Source organism: Mus caroli, unplaced genomic scaffold, assembly GCF_978045245.1.
Source record: "Mus caroli unplaced genomic scaffold, Mus_caroli_1 scaffold_6, whole genome shotgun sequence".
NCBI classification, from domain to species: Eukaryota; Metazoa; Chordata; class Mammalia; order Rodentia; family Muridae; genus Mus; species Mus caroli.
This window is the reverse complement of record NW_028227261.1, coordinates 18,389,004-18,404,432: the sequence shown is the minus strand read 5'-3', so window position 1 is coordinate 18,404,432 and position 15,429 is coordinate 18,389,004. Positions and strand designations below refer to the sequence as shown.

The 15,429-nt window shown below is 50.1% G+C and overlaps 1 protein-coding gene and 1 long non-coding RNA gene across 2 annotated transcripts; one reads left to right on the top strand and one right to left on the bottom strand.

Annotated features, from left to right (window-relative positions):
* The first annotated feature begins 2,309 nt into the window (after positions 1 to 2,309).
* Positions 2,310 to 8,153, top strand: LOC115030891 (uncharacterized). Its single transcript, XR_003836485.1, has 2 exons — positions 2,310 to 2,390; positions 7,887 to 8,153. It is a non-coding gene; the product is annotated as an uncharacterized LOC115030891 (long non-coding RNA).
* Positions 8,154 to 10,110: 1,957 nt separating this feature from the next.
* Mrto4 (MRT4 homolog, ribosome maturation factor) lies at positions 10,111 to 15,403 on the bottom strand. Its single transcript, XM_021160577.3, has 8 exons — positions 15,083 to 15,403; positions 13,134 to 13,192; positions 12,348 to 12,451; positions 11,741 to 11,822; positions 11,410 to 11,477; positions 11,013 to 11,164; positions 10,585 to 10,661; positions 10,111 to 10,466 (listed from the first exon to the last, which is right to left on the bottom strand). The coding sequence occupies exons 1-8, from the start codon at positions 15,108 to 15,110 to the stop codon at positions 10,317 to 10,319; spliced, it is 720 nt and encodes a 239-aa protein (XP_021016236.1). The 5' UTR covers positions 15,111 to 15,403; the 3' UTR covers positions 10,111 to 10,316.
* Positions 15,404 to 15,429: the final 26 nt, after the last annotated feature.

Genomic DNA, 15,429 nt, shown 5'->3' with positions numbered 1-15,429 from the left:
GGGACATTTGAAATATAAATAAAATGTTAAAAAAAAAAAAAACTAGAAAGATCTTGGCTGACAGCTCCAGCCCCTCAAAGCACAACCCAAACCAGGCTGTTTGTAGCAGACATGTCACAAGTCTCAGTAACTCCAGAGGAGCCTGCAACCACTTCCACCCACCAGTCTGTATGCAGTTTATATACAGACTGCCCAAGCCTACTGCTTGAATCAGTCAGCAGACCTCCCATGCTACCTTAGGAATTACATCAAGCCCAATTAAAAGCTTTTGTTGGACCAGCAAAATGACTCAGAGGGTTAAGGCACTTTATACCAACCAGTCATGGTGGCATACACCTTTAATCTCAGCACTCACTCGGGAGGCCAAGACAGGTAAATCTCTGTGAGTTCAAGGCCAGTGTGATCTACACATCAAGTTCCAGGACAGCCAGAGCTACACAGAGAGACCCTGTCTGTCCTCCCTCGCTCCCTTCCACTTGCCATGGAAACTGAGAACGTGAATTCGTGGTGGAAGGAGAGAACTGACTTCTGCAAGATGCCCTCTGATGGGGCTGGAGAGATGGCTCAGCGGGTAAGAGCACCTACTGCTCTTCCAGAGGTTCTGAGTTCAATTCCCAGCATCCACATGATAGCTCATAACCATCTGTAAAGGAATTTGATACACTCTTCTGGTGTGTCTGAAGAAGGTGACAGTGAACTTAATAATAATAATAATAATAATAATAAAATAGATGTCCTCTGACTTACACACACACACAGACACACACACACACACACACACACACACACACACACACGAAGTAAATGAGAACCACCAGCCTCTGGTTACTGCAGAGGGCAAAGTCTCCACGGCTAAGCTTCTCTGCCCCCCAAAACTGAGCCTTGTAACAGTGGCTGCTACCAAGGGCTGAAAGGGCCCCATAACCGAGGTCCCACACATAGACTAACACTAAAGGTCATCTCTTGCTGCTGCCACCAAACACCGAAGGAATTGGAAGATCTTGAACTCGGTATTGATTCCCAGGGGATCTGGCCTTTAGGGATGACAAACTCCTTGTCTGCAGCTAAGCCTCTCAGAGTAACTGCTCCTCTAGCCTGTTATCTGGCCTTCTGGGAGAAAATATCACATCCTGGGAGTGCAGCTCTGGTTGGGTGGATGCTCCCCGGAGGCTCCTTTCTTAGATTTTGCTAATGGGTAAGAAGTGCTCACAGCATTTAATTGAAATCAATATGAGAACATTTGCATATTTGGGCTGGAGCCATTCCCTCATGAAATTCACAGAATTCACGTTGTTTTAGGTGGTGGTGGTGGTGGTGGTGGTGGTGATGGCATGAGGCAGGGCCTCCTGTGATCCAAGCCTCAAACTTCCTATGGACTATAAAGAGGATCTCTTATAAGCACCCCCTGTCAGTAAAAAAGCCGACAGCCAATGAGCTGAGTCAGGAAACAGGAGGTGGGACACTGGTAGGAAGAGAGAGGATTCTGGGAAATAGTAAGAGATAAAAGAGACAAGGGGAGAGCCATGAGAGATGAGATGGGAGACAGGTAAACCAGCAGATAGATGAACCAGCAGGAGATGAAATGGAAGAAGGAGAGGAACCAGACAGTGGTGGCGCACACCTTTAATCCCAGCATTTGAGAGGCAGAGGCAGGCAGATGTCTGACTGCTATTAACTGCATCTGGGAGCTATTCCCGAGGTCCTGAGTTCAAATCCCAGCAAACAAATGGTGGCTCACAACCACCCGTAATGAGATCTGACACCCTCTTCTGGTGTGTCTGAAGACAACTACATGTACTTACATAAAACAAACAAACAAATGAACAAAAACCCAAACCAACCAACCAAACAAACAAAAAAACCCCAGGAAACCCATCAGATGAGGGTTCAGAGGCACACACCTGCTAGGGACTAGTTGGGGAGAGTCTACACAGTTCGAGATTCCCAGTGTTCTCAATGCCCTAGAGATAGGCTGGCCACATGGAATTTGGTGGAGCCGGGGTTGGTCTATTGTGAGAGGGTCCTGGGCCACTTTTCTGGAAGGGTGGAAACTGCAGACTTGTGTAAAGTCAGCCTGAGGAGCTTGTGGTTCTCAGAGCTCTCGGGTGGACAAGGTGCGATCACAGCCCCAGGAGCCACAAGAAACTGTACTGGGGAAGAATCAGCTCTGATCACTGCGGGTGGATGACAGGCACGACCTTTACCTTTGCAGCCGCTGCAGTCCAGCCCAATCCGCAGGGCCGGGTAGGATGGCCTTGGATTGACCATCTGCATACTCGGAGGCGGTGTCTATCTTCGTGTGGCCGCGCTGCTGGAAGGCTCGCACTGACACTGCTCTGCAGGCTGCATCCAAGCTGCTCCCTGTCTCCATGACCCCCACACAGTGGCAGGTAGGGTCCGTGTCAGCTCCTGCATCTCGGAGAAAGATGCAGACTATGAAGACTGAAGCCAGTAGCTGGCTGCTGTCACTCCCACAGGAGATAGGGCTCGCAGAGAAAGGGCAGGAAAGTGCTGGCCTGTGCACAAAACTTCTGCAGAGCTGAGAACTCTCTACAACATCGCCACCTGGAGGTCGGTGGCAAGTCCCCATGAGCTAGGTCGGAAGTTGCAGACACCTCTAGCTTCCTGCCTCTCTCTGGCCCATTCATGAGCTGCCCTGGGCTCTCTGTACCCTCCTAGAAGGAGTTTAGCAGGTGGGTGAGCCCTAGGGAGCTGTCTCTGAATTGAGGTTTGCTGGGAGCTCTAGTCAGGGTCCCTGTGGAAGGACAGCAGAGAAGGTCAATTGGCCTTGACTTTTATTAAGCCAGGAGAAGGTTCCCTCAAACTCTCGGGCAGTTTAGACTGTTCAGAGAATCGAGGGTGGAGCGAATCTTGAGTAGCAAATGTTCACTCCAGGCATCTTTGAGAACATTTATGCAGTAGGGACTTAGAATTTACACCAAATGAAGACTGTAACAAATTGGGACGTGGGGATAAATGGATAAGGTTTTCTCACCATAGCCCTTTAAAAAGACAGTTGAAGTCAGGGCGATGATCCTGGTTTGTAATCCCTGCACTCTGGAGGCTGAGGCCGGAGGTTTGCCAGCAGTTCAAAGTCAGTGGGGTTATATAGCAAGCAGTAGACCAGCATGGACCAAATAGCACATGGTGTGGTGGTGGTCTACTCCTGTGATTCTGGCACTCCAGATACAGGGGCAGGAGAATTGACTAAAGTTCAAGGCTGTTCTGGGCAACATAGGGACAACAGGTCTGCCAAGCCCATAGAACAAGACTGTTTCAAATGTCAAAATAGGGTTTGGATTATAGCTTAGCTGATTGGATGCTTGCCTAGTCCTGGGTTAAGGACCCAGTGAGTAAGGTAACACCCTCTTTTCCTGATTCCATTTTGTGTTTGCTTAGACCAGTGGTCCTCACCCTTCCTAATGTTGTGGTGACCCCCAATCCTCAAATTATTTTCATTCCTACTCTATACCTGTAATTTTACTACTGAAATTAATGTAAATATCTGACGTGCAGGATATCTGATAGGTGACCCCCATGAAAGGGTCTGTCAGCATCCCTAAAGGGGTGGCCACCCAAGAGCACCTGTAGCTTAGATGGTTCTCAACCTTCTACCCCCTCAACAGTTGCCTGGCAACACATTTGAGCTTTCCATGATGTTGTAGATGTTCCAGATATATTAACCAAAATAATTATTGTATATATAAACTTAAAATTAACTCAAGAAGTTACAAATAAAAAAGATAGCTGTCACATAATGTCTGAAATAATATGAAAAAAATGTTATGTTCTGCCAGAAATGAGTGTTTCAAGGTTATTCTGACCCTCATTTTACTTGGAATTAAATTATGGTCTTTGCTTTGAAAAACACTGTACGTCTGAGCTTTTGTAACTCTGAGTCATGAACTCATTCTTGGTCACTGGCCAGTAAAGGACTCATATTCTTTCTTTCTTTCTTTCTTTCTTTCTTTCTTTCTTTCTTTCTTTCTTTCTTTCTTTCTTTCTTTCTTTCTCTCTCTCTTCCTTCCTTCCTTTCTCCCTCCCTTCCTTCCTTCCTTTCTCTCTCTCTCTCTCTCTTTCTTTCTGATTTATTTATTTATTTTACATATGCGAGTCCACTATCACTCTCTTCAGACACACCAGTAGAGGGCATCAGATCCCATCACAGGTGGTTGTGAGCCACCATGTGGCTCTGGAAGAGCACTCAATGCTCTTATTCGCTGACCCTGATTCATATCCTTTTAGTTAACTTAATTAGCATGATTGTCCATATCTTTTTTTTTTTTTCCAAGAAAGGGTTTCTCTGTGTAGCCCCGGCTGTCCTGGAACTCACTTTGTAGACCAGGCTGGCCTCGAACTCAGAAATTCGCCTGTCTCTGCCTCCCAAGTGCTGGGATTAAAGGCGTGCGCCACCACGCCCGGCTGATTATCCATATCTTATCAGATATTTTATTATTATTAATTATTAAGACAGGGTCTTACTATCTAGTTCTGGCTGTCTGGGAACTCACAATGTCCACCAGATGCACAGATGTAGCCTCAAATGCACAGAGATTCACCTAAGGCAGTCTGGATCTTTAACCACGTCACTCAACACCATAAACACTGCCTAAAATGCCTTACCTTGAACTCCAGCCTGCTATGGAGAGTGAATGGTAGTGCTTTTACTGAGCATGCGAAGTTGTTTTTTCCCTTAAAAGATGTGGTATGACAATGCTAGTCTCAGCACTTGGGAGGCAAAAGGAGGTGGATCTGCATGAACTTGAGGCCAGCCAAGGCTTCATATCAAGATCGTATCTCAGAAACAAACGATCCAAGAGGTTTATTTCTCTGTGTGTGTCTGTGTGAGTATGCACACGAGCGTGAGTATGTGTGTGTGTGTGTGCTGGGGGTGGGGGATACACAGAGGCCAGGAGAGGGAGTTGGATCTCTTGGAGCTGGAGTTACAGCTAATGTGTGCTATGCAGCGTGACTGCTGTGACCCAAACTCCAGTACTCATGACTGAGAAACAGGTTCTAAAAGCTGTTTGGTGGTGAATGCCTTTAATCCCAGCGCTCAGGAGGCAGAGGGAGGTGGATATCTGTGAGTCTGAGACCAGCCTGGTCTATAGAGTGAGTTCCAGGACAGGCAGGACTACAAGAAAAAGCACTGACTCAAACAAACACACACACACACACACACACACACACACACACACACACACACACACACACACCAAGGGCTGGAGAGATGGCTCAGCAGTTAAGAGCACTGACTACTCCTCCAGAGGTCCTGAGTTCAATTCCCAGCAACATGTGGTGGCTCCCAACCATCTGTAATGGGATCTGATGCCCTCTTCTGGTGTGTCTGAAGACAGAGAGCTGGCTCAGTGGTTTCATTCACTCTCCCTCTCTCTTCTCTGTCTTTCTCTCTTTCATGACAAGGTTTCTCTGTATATCCTTGGCTATCCTGGAACTTGCCCTGTAGACCAGGCTGGCCTCAAACTCATAGACACCTGCCTCTGTTTCCCAGATGCTGGGATTAAAAGCATGTGCCACACACCACCACCCAGTTCAAGGTTTTTGTTTTGTTTTGTTTTGTTTTGTTTTGTTTTGTTTTGTTTTCGAGACAGGGTTTCTCTGTATAGCCTTGGCTGTCCTGGAACTCACTCTGTAGACCAGGCTGGCCTCAGACTCAGAAATCCACCTGCCTCTGCCTCCCAAGTGCTGGGATTAAAGGCATGCACCACCACGCCCAGCTCTTAGCGACTTTTTTGTTTGTTATTTGAGGCAGAGTTTGAGCCAGACTAGCCTGCAATTTGTAATCCTCCCGCTTCAGCCTCCTGAGAGGTTGGATTAGATGTGTGTGTCCTTGTAGCCAGACTTCCTTCCCTTCTGCCACCTCAGTTGCCATGTCCCCAGGGCTCATTTCTGAGCATAAGCTGATACATTTGTTTTTTGTATTCTCTGTCTGGGAAGGAAAGGCCCAGGAAGTCAGCTCCTGCATGAGGGTCCAGTGCTGGTGTTGTTGAAAAGGCCAAAGGTGTAAGCAGCAAGCAGTATATATTAGCTTTCCTTGTGTATCCCGCTTGACTCAAGCCCTATCTGTTGGAACTGTGTTGCTTACTGCTAGAACACTTGTCGAGCGTGCACGAGGCCTTGCATTTAATGCCCGACAGGCACCTCACAGCAAAACAGCAACGACAGAAACCCCCCTTCGTATAGCCTTCTCCACTACAGTCTGTGATCCTCCTGCCTGGGAGTAGAAACTGTGGCCTTGAACAGTTGTCCTCAAGTTCACACACTGTCTGGGGAATCAAGACCTGGTGGCCTTCACCATGGTCACCCCCTTTAGTCTACACAGCATGCTTAGTTCTTGGATCAAGTCATGGAGACAGGCTGGCAGGGAGTGTTCTCTCCTTCAGTAAGCGGATCAGTGAGTATAGGGAAGGGAGGAGGCTCAGCCAAGGCCACAGAAGCTGGACTGGTGCCCAGGGCTCTATCCAGGCTTTTGTGTGATCCAGAGCTCACAAGAACAGTTCTGTGGTCACCTAAGAGGGCATCAGATCTCATGACAGATGATTGTGAGCCACTATGTGGTTGCTGAGAATTGAACTCAGGACCTCTGGAAGAGCAGTCAGTGCTCTTAACCACTGAGCCATCTCTCCAGCCCCTGGAACTGTATTGTTAATGTTTGATCAGAGCATGTAAACTGCCAGGATTCTTGTCCCGTGTTCCTCCCTGGCCTGGCAAGAAGCCTGGAGACCTGTATGTTCTGATACTTTGGGTGTATCGCTGTCTGAGGACATAGGCTACCTCAAGGATACAGGGGTTGGGTCACCCTCTAGTGGCCCTCAAGATATTGACCCCAGTGTCATCCTTCCCAACCATTCACTTCAATGGCATTGCCTTGGTGGAGAAGGCTCTGAAGTGTACCCATGGCATCACTGCCCCCAGTATGATCTCAGCTGCCCTACGGTGGATGTACCATTATTCCCAGCTCAAGGTGGCCCAGCTGGTCCTAGCTGCTCAGCCTCTGCTGTGAGGTCCAATGGGAGGAAGTGGAGGTGTAGAAGTGACAGAGGCCAACTGCTGAGACCATGTCTTCTCTGGCTCAGTTTCATCTCCCAGGATGGTGCACCATGTTAGCACTAGCTTACCTGACTAGATGTTAATGGCTATGAGAAGCCTAGTCATCTTGATTTATTTTTTTTTTTCTCTTAAAAAATCTCATTTTTAATTTGTATGAATGTTTTGCCTGATGGGTCCTGTGTATATGCAGTGCCTGCAGAGGCCAGGAGAGGGTGGCAAGTCTCCTGGAATTGCAGTTAAAGGTGGTTGTAAGGGGTTACCAAGTGCGTCCCGCAAAGCAAATTCAGTTTCTCTCCAAGAGCAGAAACTGTTCCTAGTGGCTGAGCCATCCCTCCAGCTCAAATGATCTCAATTTTCATGCAGAGACATTGGTTGAGAGTCTGCGTTACTTAAGTCCCACAAGTGCATGTGGTAGGAAATAGGCATAGATTTGTCTCTGAAAATTACATTAAAAAAATAATTTATTACAGCCCTTCCAGGAAAGAGAACTCAATTCCATGTTGCAGGGGGTGGGGTGGGGTGGGGGGAACCGGAGAGGGAGAATCTCTTCCTGCTGTCCCAGCCTCCTCTCCCTAACTCCTTTCTCCAGTGTGGGCATTCTTGGGGTAATCTACTATGTGGTAAATGCCAGGCCTGGAGAAAAATGATTCCCAAACCGTCCTGTGGGGTAGAGAAGCCCGTCCGACCTTGCTGTTTGGAGGCAGTAGTTATTCTCCTAGCAGCAACATGGGCTTAAGAAAAACAGGTCCCAGATCTTAGCAGGGGACATGCAGGAGTGTGGCAGAAGTGTGTTGAAAGTGGGCTCTCTCTTGCAGGGCACCCATGGGGACACAGTCATTCTGGGTATGTCCAGTCTGGAGCAGCTGGAGCAGCACTTGGCCTTGGTTGAGGAAGGGCCCCTGGAGCCAGCTGTCGTGGAAGCCTCTGACCAAGTCTGGAACCTGGTTGCCCATGAGTGCCCCAACTAGGATGCAGCTGACTTGGGGAGGTGCAGCTTACTGCCTGCCCCGCCTTGTCCTGACCTTGATCTGATTTGGTTTTCCCTCTTAATACAAGCCACTGTCTATTTTTCTTCCTGCTGACTTCCTATACCCTCAGTTGCTTTCAATGTGAGAGCTGGCAGAGCCCCAATACCTCCTGTCTGTCGTATGAAACTGTTACCTGTCATGGTTGTAGCAGGCCTGGTGGCCTTATTTTTTTTTTTTTTTAATTTTTTTATATTTTTGGTTTTTCGAGACAGGGTTTCTCTGTGTAGTCCTGGAACTCACTCTGTAGACCAGGCTAGCCTCGAACCCAGAAATCCGCCTGCCTCTGCCTCCCAAGTGCTGGGATTAAAGGCGTGCGCCACCATGCCCAGCTGACCTTATTCTCTTAAATGCCTGAGGCTTGCCCTTTTCCTTCTGAGGGTGCAGGAATGTGCCTGGTTTTCAGAGCAGAGGCATCACACAGCCTGACTACTGAGCAGGGGCTTGGCAGTGGCCCAGTGCTTCCCTCAGGAAAACTGCTGGGTTCTAACTGGCACCAAATGTGTGCTTTCCTCCCGACCAGAGTCCAGACAGCAGTGGACAGCAGCTAGGTGATCTCTGCCCCAACTAAAGTCTCATTTGCCTAAAATATCAAATTACACAGGTTGAAGGCTACACAATTTCCACAACCATCCTCCATGCAGAGCACAGGCAGCAGGAAGCTGAAAGGCTCCTTGGCCAACCAAGGCTCTTCCCCAGGCTCAACATGCAGGAAGCAGGTCTTGGCCTAAGTAAAAAAAGACTCCAAGGAGGGCAGCCAGTACTAAGTCATTTGGGTTGGCAAGTGTTTCTATCAGCTGAGCCATCTCACTGGTCCCTTTGGCTTTTTTGAGACAGTATTTCTGTTTAGCCCTGGCTGTCCTGAATTCTGCTTCCCAAGTGCTGCTGGCATTAAAGGTATGAACCACCACCTGGCTTTTTCAAGACAAGATACCATATGCTTTATGCTGGCCTTGAACTCCCTATGTATCAGGTCTCCTTGTCTCTAGCTTGCAATTTCCAGTGTATACTACCAAGCCTGCCTTTTTTCAGCCCCATAACTGATTGGACTCTTTTTTTTTTTTTTCTTGAGATGGGCTCTATGTAGCCACCGGTGGCCTCCGCTTGAGAGATCAGCCTGCCTCAGGCTCCCCCAGTGGTGGGACCAAAGGGGTGTGTCATCACGTCTGGCTTGGCCTCAAACTTTCAATCCTACTCAGGCTCCTGAGGTACTGGGATTCCAGGCATGATCATATTGGCTTGTCCTGGGTTTTGGGAGCATAATCATAAAGACTCAAGGCCCATCTTATTCAATCTGGCTGTTTTCCTCCTACATCCCTCCTCTAGGGTAGAGGTCAGGAACTCTGAGGATCTTCTGACCCACAGGCCCAACAACTTTCATCAGTTTCTGTGTGCTGCTAGGGAGGGAACCTGCCGGCCTTAAGCATGGTTTATGATAAAGGCAAATGCTATACCACTGACTTGTATAGTGGTAGCCTTCTGTGGCACACCGCTCCTAGCCAGCCAGGTGTGGCAGCACTTGAGGGACAGAGGCCAGAGAACTGCTGCAAGTTCAGGACCAGCCTGTGCTTCAGTGAGAGCCTGACTCAAAAACCATTTGCTCCCAATCCCAGCAGCAGCTTCTCTGCCTTAGTGGCAAGCCCGTGTTCCTGGCATGTCAGTCTTAGCTGGCTTGCGTGTCCCTGTGTGCATGTTTATGTACTAAGTGATGAACCTGCCAGGAAATCAACTTTCCTCAGCAAACCCACTGCAAGCAAAGGGCTAGAGAGAAACCCAACTCTGGAAGCGCGCTCAGCTATCTGCAGTGCTGGCCAACTGGGTTGGACCAAAGCTGTAGGCCTTCTTACTCAAGAGTCTCCTAGCCGGGCGTGGTGCCTCACGCCTTTAATCCCAGCACTCGGGAGGCAAGGGCAGGCGGATTTCTGAGTTCGAGGCCAGCCTGGTCTACAGAGTGAGTTCCAGGACAGCCAGGGCTACACAGAGAAACCCTGTCTGGAAAAACCAAAAAGTCTCCTGCTGTCTCCCGGGAACACCCCGCGGACACAATTTTATTCTTTATAGAAACAAAGTCATTCCCTAGCACCCTCCCTTGTCTTTGTCCACAGCAAAATAAATAGCTGTTCCCTCTAGAGTGGTGACAGCTGTCCAGGGCTGGGGTGGGGTGGGGTGTCCAGCAGAGATGAAGAACTCCATGGAAGGCCTTAGTCCTGGCTCTCAGAGTCAGCTGTCATCCTCCTCCTCAGACTCTCCCTCAGACTCAGGCGCGCTCTCAGGCAGGTCATCGTCCATCTGCTGGAATCGTCCAGACTGGGCGTCCCACATATATTTGATGATCACTTTGAATTCAGCCATCTCATACCCAAACAGCTTCTGTAAGAGGTGGAGGAAGGGGAGTGAGGAGGAGGAGGAGGAGCTGTAGTCAGCACAAGGCTGCGCCCGGCAGCTGAATGGCAGCAGCCCCTCTCCCAGGCTGCAGGCCCAGACTCACCAGGATACGGGCCTGCTCTGGGGTCAGCACGTCACCCTCTTTGCATACTTCATAGTCAGACAGCAGGGTCACTACACCTGTGGGAGGGCAGCATCACGTTACCCCAGCCCTGGCAAGCACGTGGCCACAAATTGTCTTCCCTGTAGCTCAGCACCCAGAGGGACATCGGCTGCCTCCTCCCTGCAGGAGGCGAGTGCTCGGCTCTGCCTTTACAAGGCAAACTGGAGAAGCAGCTGGTCTAGGGGAGTCTGGGGCAGGAACCCCTGAGCTGCTCTTCTATACAGGTGTTTTGCCTGCATGTGTGCCTTTGGCATCACACGAATACCTGGTGCCTGAGAGGGCCTGATGTGGGTCTTGGGAATCAAACCCATGTCCTCTGGAAGAGCAGTCAGTACTCTTAACTCCAAGCCACCTCTCCAGCCTCCTACCTTTCTTGAGGGCAGTGGGCAGCCCCAGCTGCCTCAGCTGTGGCTCCATGGAGTGAGGGAATTGCTTCAGGGGCCCTGGATCCAGGCTCACAGTTAGAGTTGCTTTGTTCCCCGCTCGAGCAAAATCCATTTCTGTATACTTTGTGAACCACCTAAGTGAGGGAAGGGTGAGGGTAAAGTTCCTGAAAACGCCACCATGCGGCCGAAGTCCAGCCTCCTTCGAGTGGCCTGTGGGCTTCCTGTCCCTAGCCATAATGGCTGTGGACTGGCAGGCAGAGGGGAGGACCACAGCAGAGAGGATAACAGAAGCCTGGTTACAGATGCAGTCTCAGTAAGAGGCTTGCATCCTTTCAGCTTTCCGTGATGCCCAGCCTTTCCCTCCCTCAGAGACACTCACTCATTCACCTCCTCCTTCGTGCGGTTGGTAAAAAGCAGCCCAACTTCACCTCTCAACTTCTTGCTGACCTGAAAAACACAAGTGAATGCCACTGCTTCTTCAGTAAGGGCACCTATAGGAGACACCTGGTATCATCTAAGAACATTTCTAGTTGGCAGAACTCCTATAAGTAGGGCAGGCTATAAGGGTCATAGCCCCATGGGTCTGGAGATTAAGAACAGAGTTAAGCCAAGCTTGGCTCGCCTGAACCATAGGCCAGTCACAAAGTTGAAAAGAGCAGGAGAGACGGCAGCTGAGCTCCAGCCTCACATAGTGAGGGCCAGTGACCTACCTGATGTAGGTTGTCTTTGTATTCATCAGATGGGCTTCGACCCAAGGCCACCATCATCACCTTGTTTTTGCCAAAGAACATCCTACCACGAAGAAGAGGGTGTGAGCCAATGCCCAGAACCAGGCGACAGGAGGTGTGGCCAGAGCCCCTGTTCTCCATGCAACCCACCCATGTGTCCCCAGGATTCCTGTTTAGATTTTCTTATCCACAGGATCTGATCTTGCCAACAGTTTGAGACAGCTCACTTCAAGCCTCAAAAATCACCTCTCCATGTCTGCTGTGAGCAGAAGCATGGTCACCAGTCCTTACTGGAGCTGGGGCAGCATACAGTGACCCCAGAGCCACTTGCACAAGTGTGTAACCCATCAGCTCCTGGAGCGGGCTTTGGGGTCAGATGTACACGATGACACTTTTATTAGAGTGTGCCAGGCCAGGGGCCACTTCCTTGAAATTCCCCCAGTGACCAACAAATCCCATCCCCAGCTCAGGGAAAGCCCAACTCTGACAGAGACCGTGCTCTTCAGCAGGCGAGCTGCGGCCTTGAAGGGTCAATCTGCTCCTGGGCTCTGATGAGAGCAGCTCTCGCCTCTTCCCACTGCGCGCTCACCGGCTGTGCTTCCAGGCGTTCCGGATGTCCTTCAGCTTGCTGTTCCTCATGTTGGCCACAGAGAAGATGAAAAGGTACTTGTAGGTGTCCACACATTTCCGAAGCTGTGGGACAATTCATGAGGCTCTGGAGTTGAGGGACAGCACAGGCTGGGCAACTCTAGCCTCACACAAGAGAAGCGGCAATAGGCCTTTAATCTTCCACGGGTATGACTGACACCAGGGTCATCTACTACAGAGGGTGAGCAGGGACCCACACACTATGGTCCTTCCATGACCAATGTGGAACAATCATCCTGTTTTCCTCTGTTCACTTAGTTGATCTAGAAACATCTACCCACCCTGGGAAGGCCCCTGCTAAATCAAAATACAAGGAGCCCCGCCTTATCAACAAGGAGAGACATGTCGCCCTCACTGCCCTGGCCAGGCTCCTGGAGGAAGCCTCTCTGTGGTAAATAAAGCTCCATTTCCAAAGAATAGGGAATTTGTCCACGGGGAGACTGCACTTACCTGACCCAGAACCATCAGGTCAGCTGGAGATAGCTGGCCACAGTCACCACCTGGTGACCTCCAGCCTTCTAACATTGGGCAGCATTACAAACTCACTAATAAGCTTTAATTACCCCTGAGCACAAAACAGCAATAGCATCACCTGGTCCTAGGTCATAGGGATGCTGTGGGGAGGTATGGGAACAACTCTACTAACCAAAGATCGATCGATCTATCTAGAGACAGACAGACAGACAGACAGACACACACACACACAGAGGAACAAGCAAGCACTTACCTCTTCTATCAGGTTCTGCTTCAGTTCCAAGCCTTTCTTGGCAGTTTTTGTTAAGGAAACTAAAAACCAAGAAAAAGAGATGGTGGCAACTGTGAGTGTGGATGCTCTGGAGACTAATTCTGCTTCCCTCTTTGGAGGCTTGGCTAAACTAAGCCAGTGTGACAGAGGCAGCAATGGACAGTCATTCCTGGCATTCAAGGCTGACAGAGCGCTTGCTTACCTAGCAATCTTGGACCCAAAGATCCCTAAATGCATTCCCTGCCAGGCAGGGCTATGGAATGACAGGGACCCACTCTTCCTTTTGTAAAAAATCACGATCTTGCTACAAGGCTGTTTAGGCTGGCCTTGAACTCAAGATACAGTTCCTTGCTTCTGTCTCCTAAGTGGAGGGATTCCAGGCATGTACCATGCCATCCTGTTGGGACCTTATCTTTCCTATTCTGTTATATACCTACACTTCATTTTTGTAATCTGAACCCAAGACTCCAGCAATGCTGGGGAGGTGGCAGGTGGGGGACACAACCTCTACTGAAAAGTGACCCAGGGCTGGTGAGATGGCTCAGTGGGTAAGAGCACCCGACTGCTCTTCCGAAGGTCCGAGGTTCAAATCCCAGCAACCACATGGTGGCTCACAACCATCCGTAACGAGATCTGGCGCCCTCTTCTGGAGTGTCTGAAGACAGCTGCAGTGTGCTTACATATAATAAAAATAAATAAATCTTAAAAAAAAAAAAAAAAAAGTGACCCAGGCTCTATCTGTCCTACTCCCAAGAGTTCCCGGCCTTTGCTTAAGTCTGTCCAGGGCTCCTTCCAGACACTAACGACTGTATAAGAACTCACTAAAACATCAGCTATAATGCTCTAGGTGTCCCCAGGAGCTGATATGGCCCATTCATCTACCCTGCCTGCCACTCACAGTTCCTCTTTACAAGGCACACAGTCACACCGAGCCAGTCATTCCTGGACTCTCCACCGCTAGGATTCTGGTGTGACTTAGCATGCTGCAGGTGGTTGCTGGCCTTGTTGCCCTCCTATTCTCTGTGCTATCAAGGGACCCTTTCAAAGCAAAGCCACACCAAAGGCTGGGTCTTTTCCTCTAAGCCCACTTTGTTCACTATGGCCACACTGGCTGTCCCACAATATGTTCACCACACCACAGACCCCTTTCATTTTGTGTTTCCTCTATTCCAAACGACCTTCTCTAACTGCTGAGAGTTTTCCTGACAACATTATGCCAAACAGTATCACTCCCACCTGCTCCATACTCCACTTGGACTATCTGACACATTATACTTGACAGGGGTATAGGAGACAGACAGACAGACACACACCCCTAACTAAGGTGGTGAGTCTGATGAAGCCAGACCCTTTTTGTTCAACTGTCTTGTCTTCTAACACCCACAAAAGCGCCAGCCCGCTAGCTTGATGTAGTGGCTCAGTATGGAATCCTAGTATTTGGGGCCAAGGCAGACAGTTGGAAGAGTTCAAGGCCCCAGCAATAAATAGACAAACAAAACATGCAGTAGTCGAAACTGTAAAACCCCAATTTTCTTGAGATAATGAGACCCTCCTAAGCAAATCTGAGCTACATCGCCAAGATCCTCTCTCAAACACACACGGTCGCTCGCACACGCCAGGGGATGTAGACCAGTGCTATGTGGGTAGTGCTTGCCTAACAAGAGCGTACTGTGTCCCACCCCTAACTCAGCATAAACTAGGTTTAGTGATGCTGCCTGTAATTCCAGCAATCGGGAGGTAGAAGCAGCAAGGTCAGCTGTATAAGACTATCCTGGTTGGCGAGCTCGAGGAGAGCCTGGGCTATGCGACTGCTGTCGGCCCGGACCAGTTCCCAGCTCTCTCGCTATCTTGGCCGTCCGAGCTTCTCAGAGAGGCCCCGGCGTCTCACCCGCGTCCCCCTCGCCCCCTTGACACAGGCCCCCCGAACCTACCTTTCTTGTCTCGCTTGGATTTGGGCATCGCGGCAAAGGCACGTGCGGCGGAAGACCGGGTGGCCCGTCAGGACCCGGCTGCCGCGGGGGCTTGTGGGACGGCGCTCGGGGCTGCCCCTCGCGTGTGCCTGAACTGTGGCGAGCCCTCTCTTCCCCGCCTGCGCTCCGCCCAGTGCCCTGAAGGCCACTTCTCTGCCCAGGTTCCGGGTCCCTCCAGTCCCTCCGGTCCGGTCCCTCCAATCCCGGCGGCTTCCGAGTCCCGAGCACTCCACCAAGGCCCTCGCTAACCGGTTCCTCTCTATGGCTCTGCAGAGGGAGGGGCTTGAAGCCCGGTGCATGCCGGGCTG